A 20,123-nucleotide genomic window follows, 5' to 3' on the forward strand; every position below is an offset into this window, starting at 1 on the left:
GGTGATGGAAGAAGAAATATGGATAACACAGAGAAATAGAATAGATACGGGAGAAGAGCACGTAATAGAAATAGAAGAGGACGATATGGAAACAGAAGAGGAAAATAGGAAGAAGGAAGAAACACATTGAATAAAAAGATATAAAAATAGAAACTGAAGTAAAAAGAGAGGTAGAAGGGACAGAAATAGGCGAAATAGAATCAGGATAAATAGACATAGAAGGAAAATAGCAATTGACGATGATCATGATGATGATGTGGTGGTGGTGGTGGTTAGGAGGAGAAGGGGAACAGGACAAGAAGGAAGAGGACGAGAAGGCAGAGGAAGAGGAATGAAAGGATTGAGAGTGGATGTATGGATGCTGCGCTGACGATTTGGGACGGTTGATTGAACATTCCACCTGCTTTGGCGACAGTATATTTTTGGCACTGGCGGCAAACACACACACACACACACACACACAAACGCATGCGCGTAGAAATATACACAAAGAGACAGACAGATAGATAGATAGATAGATAGATAGATAGATAGATAGATAGATAGATAGATAGATAGATAGATAGATAGATAGATAGATAGATAGACAGACACACATTATAATTTATTAAACAAAGTTGACATTAGCACTCATACACATAAACAGAGAGGCGAAGAGGACAAGAGAACCATTAAAACGTCTAATATCAAATAAATCAATGTCGAATTTGCGACGCCAATGAGGCGACACCAAAACAGCTGTGTAAAACAGCTATGCCAAAACATCTTATACCCTACTGGACGCCATGACAGATCGTTAGCTACTACACGCATTTTTTTCTCTCCTTGTTTTTTTCTGTGTATCTTTCTGTCGAAGAGCGTAGGTTCGAAACGCAAAAGACTTTTTCTATTCCTGAGCACTATACTAATACATTTGTTTGTTTGTTTGTACTACACCTGCCTTCGTCTTTTGTTTATTTTCGTAAACGTTCCCTTTATACCCTACTTCCTATGTTTATGGCGTTCACTGACAGGATATACTTATAGTAAGGTGGAGTTGTGGTAAGTAGTCACCCACATCAATGTAGTATTCAGAATTAAATTACTCGGGCCTGATATTATGTGTACGAACATTAAAAATGACGGTAGGTGTATATCGTAGCACAAAAGGGCGTTGAAAGTGTGTCAGTTAAAAAAGGGAGAGACGACGATAGTTTAAAATGTTGGAGAAGTACTGATTTGTTTCTTTTCTTTCAATTACTATATCATCAGCCATGTTTATTGTTTTATCTAGTTCTGGGTTTTGGTGGGGGGATGTTTTTTTTTTAGATCATATTTCACATACTGCTATTTTGTCGTCTTTTACCTTTTCTTGTAATTCTTTTGCTTTTATCCTTGTTTCCAAATTTTCTCTATTTCCATTTCTTTATTTTTATTTGCAATTTTTTTTTACTTCTATCAATTTTAGTTCAGTTTCAATTCTTTTTTTTCTTCTTTTTATTTTTCTCTTTCAATTCCTTCCATTTATCTTCTTATTTCTTTCCTCCGATTTCTACTTTTTGTGCTTTTTTTTTTTTTTTAAACTTCAGTTTCTTCGAAAGAAATAGATCTCATGCGAGACGAATTAGAAGTGCTGGAAATTTAAGAATTAGAATAAATAGAACCGAATAATCAGAAATACAGTAAAGAGAAATATAATTAGAAACAACCTTTCTATGTACATATTTCTTTTTCTATATTTTCTTTCTCACTTCTATTTCTATTTTCATTCTGTCTAGTTCTATTTTTCTTAGTGATTCTATTTTGTCTATATTTGTAGAGCTCTATTTTTATTTTATCTGTTTTAAATTATTTCTTGTTCTATTCCTATACTACAAATATTTCTGTAATCTTGCTATTTCTCTTCACCTATATCAATATCATCTGTCTCGATGTCGTTCGTTTCTTTCTGTAACGATATGGTTAAATTAACAATGATGGTAGGGCTTAAAGAAAAACAAGGATATCATCGGTTTTATTGATATAAGTTGAAAATAGAATACGACGGTTCCAAGAAAAGAAACCAATGTCGGAAAATGAGACTAACGTTGTGGTCTGATTCTATGCTCGTCTTGATGATTTAACTGGACAGTTTGTGTATTTGTGTGTAGATGAGAAAGAGTTCGAAAGAATGAATATGTGTCCCTTGCCATTTATAGACTAGTAGCAGTTTAGTCCATTCACATCGTCCGATTGTCAACAGCGTTTGATGTGACGCATGACTGCGTTTGTTTCTCTCTAGTCCATCAGTCACAGTCGTGGACTGAATTTGTGTGACTGAGTAACCATATATCTCTTTTTCGCTCCTTCCTTTATATAAACTCGGCTAAATCAAAGTTTGAATGATTTACAATCAACTTTTGATTCGTTAATGATTTTGTTGATGTCAGTCAACAAAAACATAAATTTAATGTGGTTGCTGGGAGTCAATTGGTTGTTGTAGTTTTTTGATCGGTGGGGGAGTCATTACGACGTCACTCAGTTTTAAAGATTCAGTTTGTGCTTACGAAAATCTTCCAATTGTAAAGACAACAGACAATAGGCTGAAATTCTATTTCGATTTCTTCCATAGGAGTGGCTGTGTGGTACGTAGCTTGCTTACCAATCACATGGTTTCGGGTTCAGTCCCACTGCATGGCACCTTGGGCAAGTGTCTTCTACTATAGCCTCGGGCCGACCATAGCCTTGTGAGTGGATTTGGTAGACGGAAACTGAAAGAAGCCCATCGTATATATGTATATATATATATATATATATATATATGCATGTGTGTGTATATGTTTGTGTGTCTGTGTTTGTCCCCCCAACAATGCTTGACAACCGATGCTGGTGTGTTTACATCCCCGTAACTTAGCGGTTCGGCGAAAGAGACTAATAGAATAAGTACTGGGCTTACAAAGAATAAGTCCTGGGGTCGAATTGATCGACTAAAGGTGGGGCTCCAGCATGACCACAGTCAAATGACTAAAACAAGTAAAAGAGTACTATATCGTCTGCTGTCTCTGTTCCTTCATGTTTTCTTTTCTCTGATCCCCTTGTTTCATCTTCCCTTTCTTTATTTTTATTTCGTTTATGTCCCAAGTTCGATCCAGTTGCGTCGCATCTTGGATAAATGTCGACCCGAGTTGATCCATACTTCCTGAGTCGAATTAGGTTGACAGACTCTGTTCCTTCGGCGAGCTGGCAGAAGCGTTAGCATGTCGGGGCGAAATGCATAGCAGTATTTCGTCTGCCGTTACGTTTTGAGTTCAAATTCCGCCGAGGTCGACTTTGCCTGTCATCCCTTCGGGGTCGATTAAATAAGTACCAGTTATTCACTGGGGTCGATGTAATCGACTTAATCCCTTTGTCTGTCCTTGTTTGTCCCCTCTATGTTTAGCCCCTTGTGGGCAATAAAGAAATAAGACTGTTCCTTCGGTTTCTTTGTTTCCTCTGGTACTTAATTTATCGACCCCAAAAGGATGAAAGGCAAAGTCGACCTCGGCGGAATTTGCATTATATATATATATATATATATACATATATATAAAGTTAATCCAAACAAGAAAACAAAAACAAAAAAACAACAACGCAAGGACGTGGAACAAATAAAGTATTATTGGACGCTCAGGAAAGAAGGGAAGGAGGGTTTGACGTTTCGAGCGGAGCTCTTCGTCGGAAACATAGAAGGAAAGATCCCGATATATATATACATACATACATACATACATACATATATATATATATATATATATATATATATATAATGTATGTATGTATACGTCTACCAAATCCACTCACAGGGCTTTGGTTGGCCCAAGACTATATATATAGTACAAGACACTTGCCCAAGCTGCCACGCAGTGGGATTGAACCTGGAACAATATAGATGGGAAACACACCCACACTTCTCTTTTTCCTATTTCTTTTCCTACTCTTTTTATATCCTCATCTTCTATTTTCGTTTTACATTTCTACGTCCAATTGTGTTTTTACTTCCTTCTTATTTCTATTTCTTCTTACATATTCCTTCTACACTTATACTTTTTTTCATTCGTTCTTCCCTTGAGATTTCTTCACCTTGTATCTCGTTCTTCTGTTTCTTTCTGAATGTCTACTATTTTCCGTTACCTGCAGCCGTTCCCTTTGTTTGTATTTCTTTGCTTCTACAACTGTTCCTCGTATTATATTTTAATTTCCTTTTTTTTATTCCTTCTTCTTCTTGTTCTATTTAATACAATTCTGGTATTCTTTATTTCTGTTTCTTCCGAACAAACAGAAATAGAAAAAATACGTAGAGAAATAGGAGGGGATGTAATAGAAGACTAAATTCAAAAGGAAGCACTACATAACTGTGTATGCATTTTATTCTTTTATTTGTTTCAGTCATGTGACTGCGGCCATCCTGGAGCACCGCCTTTAGTCGAATAAATCGATCCCAAGACTTATTCTTTGTGAGCCTAGTACTTATTCCATCGGTCGCTTTTCCCGAACCGCTAAGTTACGGGGACGTAAACACACCAGCATCGGTTGTCAAGCGATGGTGGGGAAAAAAACACAGACACACAAACATATATATATACGACGGGCTTCTTTCAGTTTCCGTCTATCAAATCCACTCACAAAGCTTTGGTCGGCCCGAAGATATAGTAGAAGACACTTGCCCAAGGTGCCATGTAGTGGGACTGAACCCGAGACCATGTGACTGGTAAGCAAGGCTACAGCCACTCCTGCCCCTGTGTATGTATGTACGTACGTACGTACGTACGTGTGCATGTGCGTTTGTATGTATGTATTATGCATGTGCGTATGTAGGTACGTACGTATAGACGTTGACATGGCTGTATGAACCCCTGAAGAGTACTTGTTTCTTTCAATCTGGTACTTATTCTATCCGAGCCACTAAATTACGGGTACATAAACGGACCAGCAACGGTTGTCAAGTGGTAGGAAGTGGGACAAACACACACACGCACGCGCGCGTATGTGTGTGTGATTGGCTTCCACACACTTTCCGTCAACCAAATCTACTCACAAGGGATTAGTTAGCTCGGGGTTATAGTAGGCAAGACTTTCCCAAGGTGCTGTGCAGTGAGTCTGAACCGGATACTACGTAGTTGCGAATTACTTGGATATTCATGAATACACTTACTTGACTATCTAGGTATAGCAGTTAAATTCTGCGATAGGTGACCTTAGTTGTTAATGGTGTCTACAGTGGTTAAGATAAAGAAAGAGTTCAAAGCAACAGTGAAATATGAACACCAAATGAAGATTTGCAGAAATTAATATCGTAGATGTGCTTAGGGAAACGATGCTAAGTTATCAATGATATGGCTGTGTAGTAAGACGTCTGCTTCCCAACCACATGGCTCCGGGTTCAGTCTTCTTGGGGGAATTACAACCGTGTTTCGTGGTCTGCTGCCACAACAGCTCCTTTATATGATCCAGTTAGCTCAAGACATCATCGGGAGGAACCACGTCCGGTTTTGGCCCCTACTCCTCTACCGTTTTGACGTGATGGGGCCCTTACTTTCGGAGGTGTCTTCAGCTCTGGTGTTGGGTGCATGTCTTCTTTCTTCTGTTCCCTGGCCTCTTCGATGTATCGTCAGTGAGTGTCAGCCGGTGACTGACTGTCTTATCAAAATTTTCCCTTTAAAATACCTGCCGCATAGGCTCCGCATAGCATCGGGCCGACCAAACATTTTTGAGTGAATTTGATAGACGAAAACTAAAAAAACAGCCCGTCGTAAATGGGTGTGTCTTTGTGTCTGTCTGCGCCCCCACCCCACCTCCCAGGACAAGTGCCAGACTGTAAAAAGGAATAAGTACTGGGGTCAATCTGTTCGACTAAAACCCTTTAACGTGGTGCCCCAGCATGGCCACGGTCTAATGGCTGAAATAAATAAGAGATAAAAGATAAAGCATAGCATAAGTGGCTTGCGGATCTAAGAACTTTTGGACGGTTGCGAGGAAGTTGATTTAATTGGCACGAATAAATTACTGGTATTTTATTGTCAGAGATATACAAAGTAAAATAGATTCTGGCATAATGTGCATTTAAAACAAAAACACTAAATCCCGTAAATAATTTAGTCAAGGGATTGTACCATATCAGATGCAGTGAGGTAACAAAAAGAGAAGAAAAGTAAAGAAATATTAAGCCAATGATTAATTCTGGTACATGTAAGGGAGACGACTCAGCTCTTCCACCATAATCAGAAGTAAAATAGCATTAGCCTAACATCTAATTAAGACAAAAAGAGGGGGAACGACTCCAAAGATCTCCAAAATGAAGCACAGTCTGACATGCAACTAAAAATGTCTAAACTCATCTACCCAGAGATCAAATAAATAAGAAATAAAATAAGTAATAATCCATCGCAATTTCGAATTCATTTATCTTAGACTTATAAAATCCTTCAGTAATTTAGAAATACTGCAACTTAGAAGCATCAATGTTGAAAGATACAGTGGGGGGGGGGCGGAAATAAATATTCGTACATGTCAAAATTCTTTATTTATTTAATTTCTAATGAACATAAATGGGATATACCAATACTATATTTGCATACACATGCATAAACTAAGAATATGCAAAAGAAACTAATAAATTATAGTAACTAATGAATTTATATACAATTATAAATATTTAGGGGTGCAAAAAGTATTCATACAGAATAAATTTATGATTTTCTATGCCACAAAATACTGTTAAAATAATTTTTTTTTACTAGAATTTTCTCGTTTGTTCCAATAATCTTATCAGTTGTCCTTTTTAAGTGTCAAAATACTAGCTTCTTCATTCAGCATTGAGACAACATAAAGTAGTATCGTAATAATGGCGAAAAGTAAAGAACTCACAAATTCAGTGAAAAACTTTATTACTGAACAGTGGAAAGCAGGTAAAAGTTACAGGAAAATATCATAGACCCTTTGTATTCCATTTTTTACCATATCTTCATTTATTCATTTATTCAAAGATATTAAAAAATCGGGAACTTTAAGAAAATTGAAGCAAAGAATCGGAAAAAAACACAATGATCACCAGAAAGGAGTTGCAAGAAGATTTGTTAAATTCAGGGACTAGTGTTACACTACGAACAATCAGCAAAGAACTTCATAGGAATGAACTGAAATCACACTCTCCTAGAAAAACTCCGCTGTTGACTAAAAGGCATAGAGATGCTCATTTAAAATTTGCTTATGAACATAAAGATAAATCTGATACATTCTGGGAAAATGTTCTATGAACAAACAAGTCGAAAATTGAATTGTTTGGACGAAATTTGCATAGCCATGTTCAGAGGAAAGATGGTACTGCCTATTCACCGTAAAACACAATTACTACCATAAAGTTTGGAGGTGGCAACATCATGGTGTGGGGCTGTTTTTCTGCAAATGGTACTGGCAATTTACATGTGATAGATGGTAGAATGAATGTAGAGATGTACCAAAATATTTTGAACAATGATTATGGGACTCTGTAAAAAAGCTCCAGCTTTGTGAAGGGTGGGTTTTACAACAGGATAACAATCCTAAGCACACAGCGAAGTCTACCAAAAAATGGATTGTCAATCACAATATAAAATTATTAGAATGGCCAAGCCAGTCACCTGACTTGAACCCCATTGAAAATTTGTGGCATTATTTGAAAATTAAAATTCATTCAAGAGCCCCAACATGCATTGCAGATTTGAAGAAAATTTGTCAAGAAGAATGGGAAAAAATTCCTAAAGAAACATGCGAGTCATTGATTAAGAACTACAAGAGATTGGTTGAAGTGGAACTGAATAATGGTTATGCTACGAAGTATTAAATCAGAATTATCAGTTATTTATGTTCTGTACGAATACTTTTTTCACCCCTAAATATTTATAATTGAATATAAATTCCTTAGTTACTATAATTTATTAGTTTCTTTTGCATATTCTTAGTTTATGCAAATTAAATAAAGAATTTTGACATGTACGAATATTTATTTCCCCCCACTGTAAATTCCGATACCTGATTATATGTATTACATGTAAAGTAACAATTAAGAAAGATTGTACTGCTTTTACTTGCGTTAAATATATATCAGTAACAAGACATCAAAGTTCCTGGTCAAACACAGAATCAACAGTGTCATATAAAGGCTAAAGGTAAAGAGCCCCTTTTGTCATGAATGACCATGAGATTGTACCAAGAAAGTTCCCCTCCGAGGTAAAAGTCCAGGCAAGGCTGTTTGTGGAAGATGAGTAGTCAACTATGCCTCTCCTCTCCATGCCACCAATGTTATCCAAGGGAAATGAAAAGGCTGATACGGCTCGGCACCAGTGACATCGCAACTCATTTCTACAACCGAGTTAACTGGAGCAACAAGAAAAATAAAGTATCTTGCTCAAGAACAAAAAACACGGCCCAGTCGAGGAATCGAACTCACTACCTCATGGTCATAAGCCCAACGTTCTAACCATTGAGCTATGTGCCTATACAGATATATATACAGTTTAGAAAGATGGCATTTATGAAGACTAACCCCTTACTGCCTATATGGTATAAATTCATGGGAGATGAATACCAAGTAAGCCTGACATTGGGTGTGCTCTCTGTTGAACGGCTAATCACTGTATTGACTGAACACTGCGTATACCTCTTTGACCAATATTTCAATGGGTCCTGTTTACTGAATTAGTACCTAAGTCAAATGGAAATCAATAAGCTGGCAAAACACTTACTGAAACTAGTCCTAACCACAATTGCTCCCATTTTCATACCCATACTTATCATGAGTTAGACATGTTAATTTTCATCAACATATAAGTAAAGACAAACACTGACTTCAAATTTGCTCTATGTCATTCTTTAGTACAGGTAAGAAAACTTAAGAAAACCACATTTTACAAAAGACAACAACAACAATGATATTACCATAGATTTTTTTGTCATGGATATTTTTCATAGGACTTTGGCAATACTATGTATTTTTATTTACAATGATAAGTGTAAGTTTACGTTTAATTTAACCACCATACTAGGAAATTATACAGTAAGTAAAATTTACACATGGTTCACATATATTTTACTGTTGTATAGGGCATGATAAAATGCACCCAGTACATGCTGAAAAGGGATTAGTGATAGCAAAAACGTCACCAGCGTTTTTTTCTTTTTTACATTTTTTTCCAAGGCAGTGTTCTACTGTCAGATGCCTTTCCTAATGCCAACCCTTATTTGTTTCATGTTTTATTACACTGGTCTTCACACACTGAACTGCTGATGTACAGGATATATTTGTGAAACATAAAGAAATGTCACCATTACCTAAGCATTCACAGTGAGAAGACATGCAGAGATGATGTACACAACCATAAAATTGATAATTTTCTGTTATATTAGACAACAAAGGATTATGACAAGTAGCAAGAGATTGTGCTGACCAATCCAACTTATGCAAGCATGGAAAACCGAATGTAAGCAAATAATGAGGGTTAACAACGTCTTCCACACAACTCCTATCATGGTAGGAATGTTTTCCTGCTCTGATAAAATAATCAAGGATAATATATATTTCTTTACTACCCACAGGGGGCTAAACACAGAGGAGACAAACAAGGACAGACAAAGGGATTAAGTCGATTACATCGACCCCAGTGCGTAACTGGTACTTGATTTATCGACCCCGGAAGGATGAAAGGCAAAGTCGACCTCGGCGGAATTTGAACTCGGAACGTAACGGCAGATGAAATACGGCTACGCATTTCGCCCGGCGTGCTAACGCTTCTGCCAGCTTGCCGCCTTAATCAAGGATAATATAACAACACATCATGGCATTTGTAGTGAACAAATTTGAGGCACTGTAGCATGGGAACTCAATTGTTTGTTTCCAGCCAATGTTTCTCTCCACATATATTACTGGTATCATTTTTCTTTGGTATAAATATGTATGGTAGCTTAGAGAACAATTTCTAATATATTATTAAATATAATTTACAGATAAAATTTAAGCACAGATATCACATTAGTATGATTTCTGTCCTGAATGTATTTGTTTATGGCGAAATAAATTGCTCCTTTCGGAAAATGTTTTACTACAAACATCGCAGTGGAACGGTTTTTCCCCAGTGTGAATACGTTTATGACGAAATAAATTGCTTCTTTCAGAAAATCTTTTACTACAAATATCACAGTGGTATGGTTTCTCTCCACTGTGAATATGTTTGTGGCGAAGTAAATTCCTTTTGTGAGAAAATGTCTTATCACAAATATCACAATGATATAATTTAAAACCTGTGTGAATTTGTTTATGGCAAAACATAGTGTTAAAATTAGAGAATATTTTACCACAGATATCACAGTAACATTGGTTCTGACCTGAGTGAATATGTTTGTGATTTGATAAATATTTGGAGACAGAGAATGCTTTACCACAGATATCACACTGATATGGTTTTTCTCCAGTGTGAAGACGTCTATGGCTAGATAAACTGCTACTTTCAGTGAAAGCTTTTCCACAGACATTGCAACGGTATGGCTTCTCACCTGTGTGAATACGAATATGGTTAGACAAATGACCGCTCTGTGAAAATGATTTACCACATACGTCACAATGGTGGGGTTTCTCACCTGTGTGAATACGTATATGGATGGATAAATTTCTAGATTCAGAAAATGCTTTACCGCAAATATTACAGTGGTGTGGCTTCACACCCGTATGAATGCGTTTATGTCGAGAAAACGCACTACTTACAGCGAACGTTTTACCACAGATAGTACAGTGATAGGGCCTCTCACCTGTGTGAATACGTACATGCATAGATAAAAGACTACTATGAGAAAATGTTTTACCACAAATTTCACAATCATAAAGGTTTGCACCTCTGTGAATTGATTTATGTTGGATTAACTGACTTTTGCTTTTGAATGTCTCCTCACATAAGTCACAGGAATATGATTTCTTGGGTTTTGCTTCCTTAGTTTCAGGAGAAACATCAATATTTTCAAGTTGTGTTTCATCATAGGTCTCGCTTTCACACAGTTTCTTCTCCATAATAAAAGTTTTGTTAATTAGACACTGCAGATTTTTTTTTTTTTTTTTGGCGTTGTAATTTACAACAAAGAAATATTTCTTTAACTCTTCAGCCTTCAGATTACTTTGTCAAATGTAATGCTTATTTATTCACATTGCTTTGAATTAACCGTGCTTTATCTTGTAGCTTTGAGGTTTTGGGGGATGTGATTGCATATTTTCACAATAACATTGTAGGATAGGTGTGAGAAGCCAGATCAGACATGTTTGAACATAAAACAAGTGGAAAATTTGGGCTGGATATGGCCAAAAGGTTAAACATTATATTTTCCAGAACAGTGTGCCTTGTCAAAGTATGAATTTATCTCAGAGAATATTCTTCTGACTAAAGATAAAAATGCATCAATCTATAAAGTATATGTGAACTTGCTCCAGTTCTTAACGCACACTCAGATATGAGAGACATTATACACAGGTCTGTTAAATTATCATGATAGATTTTCTCAGTTCAATCTGGGCTCAGAACCATCAGGTAGTATATTGCCAATTAAATCATTGCAGTTAAAACCACTTGAGAAGAAATATTTCACATTAATTTCAGTTTACAGACACAAAACCAAATGACAAGGTTAATCTTCAGTCTTTGAAATCTGGCAATTTTTTTTTTGGCTCCATATTGGGTATGAAATTCTCAAGTCAATGTTTTTAGACAACCTGAAATAGACAAATAGTATATGATATAAAAGACAATTACATGTTAATTCAGAGGTTATTAGAAAAAGGAAAAATACTAAGAGTTAAATTAAAAGGGAGTAAAATAGATTGTATGATGCATGTGTACAAAATGCAATACTGTATGGTAGTGGAATATACCGTTTGAATGCAGAAGATTTGCAATGGTTACAAAAAAAATGAAGCAAGTATGCTCTGATGCAATATGTAATATTAATATGCACAAATGTGTTGAGGGACAAAGCGGATATAAAAAGAACTGGATGTAGTATGCAAGAGAGAAGACTGCACTTGTTCATATTTCTAATCAATCTCTTTGCTAGAAATTATCATGTAGCTCTCTCTCTCTCTCTCTCTCTCTCTCTCTCTCTCTCTTCTCTCTCTCTCTCTCTTTCTAATTACTCTCTTAACACCCAATTTGCACCAACCCCTCTGACACACAGTTTCTGTAATTTTTCAAGTGTGGCTTTCTTCCAAAACTTCTTAAACAGCTGAAATTAAGATTCTTAAAAGAAAAACTCAAAATTTATTGGATGTCCATCTGAAATAGGATTCACCATCTGAAATAGGACCTTTTTTTTATTTTTATTTTTCACCAAAATGAAAAATAATCAATCCAGTACACTGAACAGATGTACAGAGATATTATATTTGATTATTTCTTTTTCTTATACAACTTATTTCAAGTTGATCTTTTTTTTTTCCCCTTATCCTGAAACATCAAGGTTTTTAAATTTTTAAATGAGCAAATTTAAATTTAAATTTTGAAAATCCACTAAATAACTGAATTTATGAAATTATTTTTACATAATCACAGTCTCTAATGTTTAAAAAATGTAAATTTGAAAAAATGGCAAAATGATAAAGGTTAAGTTACAGAATGGGGGAGAGGGGACAAATTTTAAAAAAAGGGGAAAAGAATTAAATTTTTGTTTGTTTTTTTAAATCATTTCAGATATTCCAAACATTAATCTGAAAAACATAATTTTGACAGAAGGCTGAAAAATTACAGAAATTAAAACAGAAGGGGAAATTGGAGATAGGAGTTGACCCTTTTTTTTTTCATTTTTGTTTTTTTTATCTGCCTTGCATAATCTTAATTTATGATGCTTTAAATTAAACATCAGAAAACTTATGAACCTTAGTGCACAAAGTAATTCTTAATTTTTGCCAATAGGAATGCTAGATATTTGTATTGAAAGATCACTCAACAGGCTTCTGCAGTTTCTATCTATAAGATTCTACTCATGAGTCTTCCAAACCAGAGACTCCATGGTTGCCATGCACCTACGGAACAACTCCAACCCACAAAAACTATATCACTCATCTTTTACACCAGCAGTCCCCAGCATTTTTTACATCTCAAACCAGTTTCATGCAAGACAATTTTTCCACAGACTGGAGTATCATGCACGTAACATAAGACAGTTAAGTGCATAATATACAACTTAATTATTACACAGGTAGCAGGGATTTGAACCATAACCACTAGATACTCAGACATCACAAATGAGCCACAGTTTCATGTGATTGATCTATAAATCGACCAACCAGCATGAAGCTGTGGTGTGATATGGTTTACTCAGACGTTCTAAAATTTAACCCCTTTTCACCTTAAGATACAGTCTGGAGCTTAACTCATTGCAGAGTACTGAGAGCAACTGATTGAGTCACACATCTCACCTCTTGCCAAGCAGACAACCTCCAGCACTCAAGCAGGCAGCTTTGGACTTTTGTGCAAACAACTCCTTACTCAGACAGACCGATTCTGGACATACACATGATATCCCACAAGTAGCTTCTACAGACATGGCATGGATTTTCTCTCTTCCCAGTCGTCAATTACGTTATTAATATTTTCATATTATTAATATAGCCAAACAATATATCAGTTGGCAATTGTATTATTAACATCTTTCATAGTAAATAGCTAACACCAACTGCATCTGCCAATAAATATTAAAATTGTGGGTTTGCTTCAATAATTATTCACACAGTCAATGATATTCCACACATACCCTACAACATGGTAATGAAGCTATCCATGACAATTCAGATGTTTAAAATATACCATACTTAACCAGCTCAATACAAGCACACAAGTAAATCTAGGGCACATGTATATCATCATCATCGTTTAGCGTCCGCTTTCCATGCTAGCATGGGTTGGACAGTTCAACTGGGGTCTGGGAAGCCAGAAGGCTGCACCAGGCCCAGTCTGATCTGGCAATGTTTCTACGGCTGGATGCCCTTCTTAACGCCAACCACTCCATGAGTGTAGTGGGTGCTTTTTACGTGTCACCGGCACAGGTGCCAGACGAGGCTGGCAAATGGCCATGATCGGATGGTGCTTTTTACGTGCCAGTGGCACGGAGGCCAGGTGAGGCTGGCAACGGCCACGATCGGATGGTGCTTTTTATGTGCCACCAGCACAGAGGCCAGTCGGGGTGGCGCTGGCAACAGTCACAATCGGATGGTTCTCTTATGTGCCACCAGCACTGGTATCACAACTACAATTTCCATTGATGTTGATCGATTTCGATTTTGATTTGGATTTTGGATTATCACTTGCCTCAACAGGTCTTCACATGGTGAATACATATGTACTGATAGAGAATTAAGTTTGGAATCAGCCAAATTGAGCAGTCCCTATTGATGAGGCTATGGAATTAGCCAACACTGACCAGTGAGTATAGAGAATTTCTCAACTGGTGTTTTCAGGTGATACAATTACGTGCTTTAACTACAGCATTAGAGCTTTTTAGCTCTTATTTCTAGCAATGTTCTAACACCCTAGTCATATTTAGAGACAATTATAGTTTACCTTTTTGGTAACACATTGCACATGGGTATCTATATTAATTTTTTATATATTTAGGCGCGGGCATGGATGTGTGGTAAGAAGCTGGCTTCCCAAGCCACATGGTTCCAGGTTCAGTCCCACTGTGTAGCACCTTGGGCAAGTGTCTTCTACTATATCCTCAGGCCAAATTGAAAGAAGCCCGTCGTGTGTGTGTGTGTATATATATATCATCATCATCATCATCATTTAGCATCCGCTTTCCATGCTAGCATGGGTTGGACAGTTCAACTGGGCTCTGGGAAGCCAGAAGGCTGCACCAGGCCCAGTCTGATCTGGCAATGTTTCTACGGCTGGATGCCCTTCCTAACGCCAACCACTCCGTATATATATATACGTGTGTGTTTGTATTTGTCGCATCGCCATCGCTTGACAACCGATGCTGGTGTATTTATGTCCCCATATTCTAACAATTTGGCAAACGACACCAATGAAATAAGTAATAGACTTAGAAAGAATAAGTCCTGAGGTCGATTTTTTTCAACTAAAACCCTTTAAGTCAGTGCTCCAGCATGGCCGCAGTCAAATGACTGAAACAAATAAAAGAAGAATAAAAGAATATTTTAAAGGTTTGTAGGTACGTGGCACTTTGTTATGCAAACACAATATACTATGAAGTATATATTTCTTTACTGCCCACAAGGGGCTAAACATAGAGGGGACGAACAAGGACAGACAAAGGGATTGTCGATTACATCGACCCAGTGCAAAACTGGTACTTTATTTATCGACCCCGAGAGGATGAAGGGCAAAGTCAACCTCGGCGGAATTTGAACTCGGAACGTAACGACAGACGAAATACGGCTACACATTTCACCCGACGTGCTAACGTTTGTGCCAGCTCACCACCCTGAAGTATACTAAATGTTTTTATAAGTCAGTACCACATCCCACTGTATCAGCAGTGCTTGTTACATTATTTATAAGGTTGCTTCTACAGATATTCCATAGAAACTACAGCCAGCACTGATGGCTATAGTGTTGGCGTTTACGTCCCTGTAACTTAGCAGTTAGACCGATATAATAAGTAAAAGGCTTACAAAAAGTAAGTACTGGAGTCAATTTATTCGACTGAAAAAATTTAAGGTGGTTATCCCAGCATGGTAGCGGTCTAATGTGAAAGATATAAGATTTTGTGTGACTTGGTCTGAGGCCCAGGTGTTGGGTAAGCCCTGCCTTACACGACTACTCTTCTTTCACTCTTTAACTTGTTTCAGTCATTTTGACTGTGGCCATGCTGGAGCACCGCCTTTAGTCGAGCAAATCGATCCCAGGACTTATTCTTTGTAAGCCTAGTACTTATTCTATCGGTCTCTTTTGCCGAACCGCTAAGTAACGGGGACATAAACACACCTGCATCGGTTGTCAAGCGATGTTGTGGGGACAAACACATACACACAAACATACACACACACACACATATATATATACATATATACGACGGGCTTCTTTCAGTTTCCGTCTACCAAATCCACTCACAAGGCTTTGGTCGGCCCGAGGCTATAGTAGAAGACACTTGCCCAAGGTCCGAAATTTCGGTGGAGGGAGCCAGTTGAAAGGATGAAAGGCAAAGTCGACCTAGGTGGAATTTGAACTCGGAACGTAATGACAGATGAAATACCGGCGTGCTAACGTTTCTGCCAGCTCGCCGCCTTACAACAACTACTTATTTATTGTCATCCTTAAATAAAACGTAATTCTTTCACCGTTCACTTCAGTTCTGTTACATTTCTTGTCCCCTCTCACACACCAACTTAATACAAATTATGTAGCTGCCGATATTTGACGCTCCTTCGGTTTCATATCCTCCACATGAACTAGCAAGTTGCAGTAAGAAACAAACACACTCAACCGTCTGCAATGAAATTTATTTCTGTGGATATGACGGCTATCTAACATGTTGGGCGACGGAATTTAATTTTTACGGTGCATGCCGCCGTTATTTCGAGCATTAAAGGAATAACTTCAGATATGGTACCCCCAATATCAACTTTTTGTTTCAGCAATCGTAAAGAATAACTACGTATTTATTTACGCATTTTCTACGCATTTACGAGAAAATTTATAAACGAATAATAAGTAACAACATGCTACATTCACCCAATTTACAAAGAAATCATCATTTTACAATAAAGATTAATTAAACCAAGTTGATTACCGTTTTATGATATATTTTACTGACATCAACAGTGCAACTTGGAATTTTTGTAGACATTTGGAGATTCCACTCATGTAAGTAACAGTTTATGAGCTGAAGGGAGTGCCTGTGATTACGAAGTGTAATTAAACGTTATATGGGTTTTTTTTTATAAGCAATTAAACACCATATTTGAAAATTTTTGTAGATATTTGAAGATTTTAGTTTCTTATACATATATATATATATTTACATACAAAATTTAAAGGACTGACCACTAAAAGTGGACGGTCAACATGCTAGATATAGACGTCAAAATCGCTATTTTCCACAAAGAATGTATTCTCAAATTTAAAAAAACTCAGCACAAACCAAAGCATTGGTTTTAATTGATTAATATCAATTTCTACCCTTATTAAATTTTATATATATATATATGCTCAGTAGTGCATGTTACCAGAATTATCCGACACGGGTCCAGTGGAACAAACCACTCCAAATGCTTGTTAGAGTCTCCGTCTAAACAAAGTAAGGACAGGATAACTTGTTTTGGCTTGGAGTGGTATAACATAACAATAATGTCAAACCACAAATACACACAAACACATTCAGAGTGACCTCTCTTGTGGTACGAAACTGAAGGGGCACCCGATGTTTTCCTACTGTAATTACATTAAAAGACAAAGATGCTTCATTTGAACAGAAATGATCGTCTTCAACTTGAAGATTTAAAAGCAAATCAACTTACCTTTTCTCATCATAGAGAAGCTGATTCACTGAAAGAACCTACTTCTTTGTTGATATACACAACATTTCAGACACAGCACGAAACTAAATGATAATGCAGATTTAACTAATGAAGAGGAGCCTTGCTTTCGTAAAAATCTATCTCAGTCACAGTTTGAGTATTTAAAATTCGGTGATTATTTTTTAACAATGGTTTATGTCATTCAATATTTAAAAAAGGACTTCAATTTATTTATATGACACTGATGGATGTTAATATTGTTTACATAACAACAAAACTCTAATATGAGACACGGGAGATCGCTTCAAAAGACCGAAGCTCGGTAGTTTGTTGTGGAACTGACACTCTTACAGAAATCAATCAGATTTTGCAATTTTGTAACAGAGAAAGTCGAAAATTAATTTTATGCTGATTCAGTAATTAATTTGGAAGAATTCGCGAACTTAGATAAGGTCAATTACCGCATGTTAAATATTTCTGGCATTGCTCTTGAACGGAAAATAATAAACAAAAAAACCCAAATAGTTGCTGACTTCGTAGTAAATGAAGTGTGAGGGTGACAGTGAAAGTGGTAGTATGAAATAAAGAGGGATTGGAACAAGGGGATGTGTGAGAGAAGTTCACCATAAGAAGACGGAGACGGAATGAGTAAAAAAAACAAGCAGGAAGTGGGGAAAACCTATTATTAGTAAAATCTCCGAAAAATCATATATCTCCTAAAAAGAATTTGACGGATGAAGCGTGTTGAAAGGTCAACGCACGAAAAGACTACGGAACACACGTAGACAATTGCTGTGAAAAGTGCATTGACACAATTACATGTCATCTTAAAAACATCCACTAATATAATGTGTACACACATGCAGATAGGTTTGCAAACAGGAATTTCAGAAACTTGTAAACGGATTCACAGAAGTCAAAGTCGAAATCTGAGAGGGATTATGATGGGAGAAGCGTGGGGATGTATGCAAGAGAGAGAATTAGAGGAGGTTGAGGCAGGGCCAACTTAGCATCATTATAGGCCTCTGGTCAGATCAATGCACTGGGCTCAATGGTATTTATTGATAGCAAGCCACAGTATGCATAGATCAGAGCTGAACTCCTTGACCTGTGAGGCCCCTGGGCAAAGCTCAGTATCCCTATGCCTTAAAATGGAACAGAGCTGAAGTTGATTTTTCATACCGTAAACAGTAGCAGTTCTCAGGTTGAAAACGAAACAATTCTTCCTTAGTGGTCAAGTATCTTTAAAACGGTTGTTATGACTGTATGTCAACTTCATAATGCAAAAGATACACTTGCTTTGTGCTACATCTTTTATTCTTTTACTTGTTTCAGTCATTTGACTGCGGCTATGCTGGAGCACCGCCTTTAGTCGAGCAACTCGACCCCGGGACTTATTCTTTTGTAAGCCCAGTACTTATTCTATCGGTCTCTTTTGCCGAACCGCTAAGTAACGGGGACATAATCACACCAGCATCAGTTGTCAAGCAATGCTAGGGGACAAACACAGACACACAAATACACACTCGCATACATATATATACGATAGGCTTCTTTCAGTTTCCGTCTACCAAATCCACTCACAAGGCTTTGGTCGGCCCGAGGCTATAGTAGAAGACACTTGCCCAAGGTGCCACGCAGTGGGACTGAACCCGCAACCATGTGGTTGGTAGACAAGCTACTTACCACACAGCCACTCCTGCGCCTATGATTGTTAACCAATTCCGATAATTTTTAATTCTATTCAAGGAGTTATCAAGAAGTTCCAAGACTAAGAGTCAAAAACTACATGAGTACTCTAGTAATTAATGTTGAATATCTGTTTTCTCATGAAGCTCAAACCATATATCAAGATGCTATCATTTTTGAGTATCAAGAGCCAAGATACAAGTTTTGCAACACTGCATGTTTTAGGTTTCCTGAGAATATCCTGAGAGACAGTTTAACTAATTCCAGTGGCGTGAGGGAGCTGATGTATTTGAGAACAATTCTCATAGACAAATTCACAAATTTTTCTACATTTTCTGGCATTATTCTTGTGCTTGATGTCTCTGAGTGAACCAATCCTCATGAACCAATCCTCAACAAACCTTGAAAGGTGTGTGCCACTCAAGAACTTATGTACAGCTTAAAGAATGCCCACCAACAGGCTGACAATGCATTGTTGATAGTGTAGGAAACATATTTAATAAGTTTCATGCAAAATTCAATGCAAACACTTTGCTTGAATTTGCCATCATAAAAGGCATTGAGCAAACACAACCTTCTGTGATAATTCTGGAGAAAGTATGAAGCTTACTCGTACTAACTCAATAGCCTGGTAACTAATCATTGATAGCCGCACATGCATTTCTGTTAAACAAAACATTCATAGCATGGGTCATACAGATAATACCTTGTATAAGAATATCTATGTAGCATTACCTTAAAACAAATTTTGAGTGTTTTAAAATCTCTAGAGAACATATAAGCCTCACAAGTAAAAGACCATGATTGTGACTTAACTAATTCATTCTGCCTTGGTACAGTCAGAAAATGCTCTTTTTAACTGCTGAAATCATAAACATTTTGAGGGCAGCTACATATCAATATTCATTCAAAAACATTGTAAATGTACGTGAGTATTCATATGTAGCTG

The 20,123-nt window shown here is 36.9% G+C and overlaps 1 protein-coding gene and 1 long non-coding RNA gene across 2 annotated transcripts; both read right to left on the bottom strand.

Moving 5' to 3' along the window:
* Positions 1–1,873: 1,873 nt before the first annotated feature.
* Positions 1,874–11,029, bottom strand: LOC115214479 (zinc finger protein 239-like). The gene is made up of 2 exons (XM_029783678.1): positions 10,422–11,029; positions 1,874–1,964 (listed from the first exon to the last, which is right to left on the bottom strand). Exons 1-2 carry the CDS (start codon positions 11,027–11,029, stop codon positions 1,874–1,876), a joined length of 699 nt encoding a protein of 232 aa, XP_029639538.1.
* Positions 11,030–11,643: 614 nt separating this feature from the next.
* LOC118764341 lies at positions 11,644–17,986 on the bottom strand. Its single transcript, XR_005000157.1, has 2 exons — positions 17,486–17,986; positions 11,644–11,722 (listed from the first exon to the last, which is right to left on the bottom strand). It is a non-coding gene; the product is annotated as an uncharacterized LOC118764341 (long non-coding RNA).
* Positions 17,987–20,123: the final 2,137 nt, after the last annotated feature.

This window comes from Octopus sinensis, linkage group LG7 (assembly GCF_006345805.1).
Source record: "Octopus sinensis linkage group LG7, ASM634580v1, whole genome shotgun sequence".
NCBI lineage: Eukaryota > Metazoa > Mollusca > Cephalopoda > Octopoda > Octopodidae > Octopus > Octopus sinensis.

Bases quoted from the DNA above. Each gene is read 5' to 3' on its own strand.
- LOC115214479 (XM_029783678.1), bottom strand. From the start codon at position 11,029: ATGGAGAAGAAACTGTGTGAAAGCGAGACCTATGATGAAACACAACTT. The intron at 1,965-10,421 runs GTGTGATATCTG...TTTTTCTTTAAG, and splicing joins ACTGGAGAAAAACCATATCA to CCCTACCATCATTGTTAATT.